The sequence below is a fragment of the Emiliania huxleyi genome (genome assembly GCF_000372725.1).
Source record: "Emiliania huxleyi CCMP1516 chromosome Unknown EMIHUscaffold_217, whole genome shotgun sequence".
Lineage (NCBI taxonomy): Eukaryota > Haptophyta > Isochrysidales > Noelaerhabdaceae > Emiliania > Emiliania huxleyi.
Genome location: NW_005200442.1, coordinates 71637 through 74869, shown reverse-complemented (window position 1 = coordinate 74869; position 3233 = coordinate 71637). Strand labels below are relative to the sequence as shown.

General features: G+C 66.9%; 2 protein-coding genes across 2 annotated transcripts in view; both read right to left on the bottom strand.

Annotated features, from left to right (window-relative positions):
• EMIHUDRAFT_114414 (hypothetical protein) overlaps window positions 1–186 on the bottom strand; it is a gene marked incomplete at both ends in the record, with an annotated part of 1879 nt that extends 1693 nt beyond the window's left edge. The window contains one exon of the mRNA XM_005780353.1: window positions 94–186. Coding sequence (XP_005780410.1) covers window positions 94–186 — 93 coding nt within the window. The remainder of the gene's footprint in view (window positions 1–93) is intronic.
• A 2070-nt stretch (window positions 187–2256) lies between these two features.
• Window positions 2257–3233, bottom strand: part of EMIHUDRAFT_114413 (hypothetical protein) — a gene marked incomplete at both ends in the record, with an annotated part of 1412 nt that continues 435 nt past the window's right edge. Inside the window, 3 exons of the mRNA XM_005780352.1 lie at window positions 2257–2657; window positions 2782–2860; window positions 2945–2997. Coding sequence (XP_005780409.1) covers window positions 2257–2657; window positions 2782–2860; window positions 2945–2997 — 533 coding nt within the window. The remainder of the gene's footprint in view (window positions 2658–2781; window positions 2861–2944; window positions 2998–3233) is intronic.

Sequence of the window (3233 nt, the reverse complement as noted above, 5' to 3'; positions counted from 1 at the left end):
AGGTTGCGCCGCATAGAGCCAGCCACGCACAGGGGCCCAACAACCCAACAAGTGGGCAGTTGGGCCGCGCGGCTCCCCGAGCAGCCTCCTCACCTCCAGGCCGCACAAGCAGCCACACAAGTCAGCTTTGGGAGCTCTCGGCGACGCCCAATGCGTGCGCCGGTAGGGGGGAGTGTGCGCGCGCATGTGTGAGATGTGGATTGTGGCAGGCCTGCTGCTGCTGATGAGAGTTGCTCTGTGTGTGGCGCTGCGCTGGCGTGCTGCGCGCGCGTGCTGTGCGCGTGTGCGTGTTGGATCCGCGCGTGCGTCTGCGTGTGCTGCGCGCGCGCCGCCGGTGTGTGCTGTGTGCTGTACTCTGCTGTGCGCCTGTTTGTGAGTCTTTGAGGCGCAGGCCTGGCTGGCAGGGCTGCGCGGTGGGCTGCGGCGCGCTGCGGGTGGTTGTGCGCCTGCCTGGTGGTGTGCGGCGGCCGCGCAACCCGCCCGACCGGGTCGTCGGCGGCCCAGGGCGCGAGCATGCGGTCGGCGCTGCATGTGAGGCTGCTGCGCGGCTGGCGCGTATGTTTCCGTGCAATGAGGGACGCGCGTATGTGTTCACGCTGCGGGCGCGGGCGGGCGCGGGGGGCGGCGTGGTCTCACCGCGGTCCGACGCCGATTGGTCTTCGGCGTGACGAGGGCGGGCGCGCAAAGAGGCCTTGCCGCCATCGCGTTGCCGCGAAGGAAAAAGAATTGTAATGTCATTGCGACCATCAGCAGCGTTATGCCGCTCGTAGGGCCGTCCGAAAAGACGTACACGAACGTCGCGTTCACCCGCCCGCCGCCGTCGAGCCACGCCAGCACCGCCTCCTCATCGCCTCGCTCAGTCGCTTGCACGACCTCCTTTGGCACTGCCTCGCTGCTCGGCTCGGCCTCCGCGCCTCCCTCGCCGCTCGAAGCAGAGGCCGCGGCACTCGCACCGACCGCCGCGCCTGCGCCGCCTGCCGACGGTGCCTTGCTCCGGCTCGCCGCCACCGCCCCGAGGTACGTCCTGAAGGCCCGGACGCACTCGGCGTGGCCCCTCTCCATGGCCCACTGCAGCGCCGTCTTGCCGTTCACGTCGCGCAGCGTCATGTCTGCGCCCGCCCGCAGCAAGCGGAGCACGACGGCGGGGCGGTTGAAGTAGGCGGCGTACATCAGCATGGTGCCGCTGGAGCTGCCGCACCGCTGGTTGATCTCCACGCCGTGCCGCAACGCCAGCTCGACCAGCTTCTCGCGGCCAATCCCGGCGGCGAGACTCAGCGCTGTGGCGCCGTCGCTAGACTGCAACGAGACATCCGCGCCGCGCTGGAGCAGCGCCTCGACCAACCCCTCGTGGCCCTTGGCCATCGCGATCATCAGCAGCGTCATGCCGCCCGCACGCTTGCCGTCCGAAAAGACGAACTCGAGCCTCGCGTTGACCCGCCCGCCGCCGTCGAGCCACGCCAGCGCCGCCGCCTCGTCGCCTCGCTCAGCCGCTTGCACGACCTCCTCTGGCACCGCCCCGCTGCTGCTCAGCGCCGCCCCCGCGCCGCCCTGCTCGCCGCTCAAAGCAGAGGCCGCGCACTTTCTCCCGGCCGGGCTTTCTTTTCGCGGCAAATCTTTTGCAAAGAGCAAGCTGGCACTCGAGCCGCGATGATGCGCATAAGCGTACAGATACCTCAAGGCCTGCTCCCCGGACAGGCGTTCGGTGTGACCCTAGATGGGCAGATATGTCGCATAATGGTGCCGGCCGTCATTCCGCCTCGCCGAGTGCTGACATTCGACATCGCAAGGCCCAGCTTTGCCGCCGCCGCTGCTGCGAACCACGGTGCTCTCCCGCCTCGCGATGCTGGGTCTTCCCCCGCCCTGACCACCACCGGCAGCCAGAGGGCGGCAGCGCTCGGCGCAGCGTGCGCCGGCCGCAAGCGAGCGATCGAGGCGGATCCTGCGGCGGGCGCGGCTTCGCAGGAGACGAGGGCGGATATGCCGGCGCGTGGCACAATTCGCGAGATGATTCTTGAGACAGTCCGTCATCCTGATGGCGTCTGATGCAAAAAGATTGATTGAGGACCCTTGCTCATCGCACTCACAGACACGAGTCAGGAGGAAACTAAGAGTAACGTGAACCTACACAGAGTGAACGACACCGCGGGTGCCATTCTCGAGTACTATCCACAGTATACGTAAGTGCGCACCCTCACATGCTGTCCTGAGTGCCGCCCTCACGGTCCGCGGGCGTGCGCGTGTGCGCACGGACCGCGTTCAGCCGGTCATGTCCATCCCGGCCGTGTCCATGTTGATCGGCGTGCCGGTCATGAAGGGGACGTCGAACTCGGCGCACACGTTCGTGTTGATGTCGGGGCTCGAGCACAGCTTTGCGCCTACTCTCGCACGCTCCTCACTGGCCTTCTCATTCGTTCCCGTCTGTCGGGCTGCTCGGCACAGCTCCGCGCCCAAAAAGTCGGTGCCGGCGATGGACGCGCCGCCAAAGTTGGCGTCGACGCAGTTTGCGCTGCGGAAAGACGCCCCGCGCAAGTCCGCCTTGATGAAGTCCGCCTTGGTGGCCTCGGCGCCGGTAAAGTCGCTCCCCGGCGCGAGCGCCTCGCCAAAGTCCGCCTCGCCGAGGAAGGCGTTGACGAACCTCGCGTTGGTGAGGTTGGAGCCTAGACCGCATTGCTGACTCCCTTATTGTGGGGCGACTTTAGTGCGGGTCAAATGGACACTCGGCGTTGGTGAGGTTGGAGCCTCAGATCCTACGACTACGACGACTACTGCTACTGCTACGACCGCGTCGGGCGCCCTTGAAGGATGCGCCCGAGCCGGGAAGCTGCTTGAAGGCGACGCGGTCGAATTGGAGCCCGCCCGCCTACCCCAGGCACTCCACAACACGAGGAGTCAGGTGGGTACGAGCAGTCGCCGTCGACGTGCAGGGAGCCCGCGTCGCCTGCACGAACTGGAAGGACAAGTCGCCGGAGAAGGTCGTGCCCGACATGGTCGTCTCGCCTGGGAAGAGGCGGACGCCCAAGGGTGGGCGATGGCTAGCGCACCACACCCCTCTCCTTAAAAGTCCCCGTGTGGTTGCGGCGTGCCGTCCTCCCCTCCCTCCCTTGGGTTGTCTGTTTTCTTTCTATGGTCGTCTCGCTGTCGAATTGGCACGAGTCGAGGATGGCGTCGGTGAAGGACGCCTCGCGGAAGGACGCGCCTATGCAATCTCGGGCGATCTCGCGTGATCTCGCGTG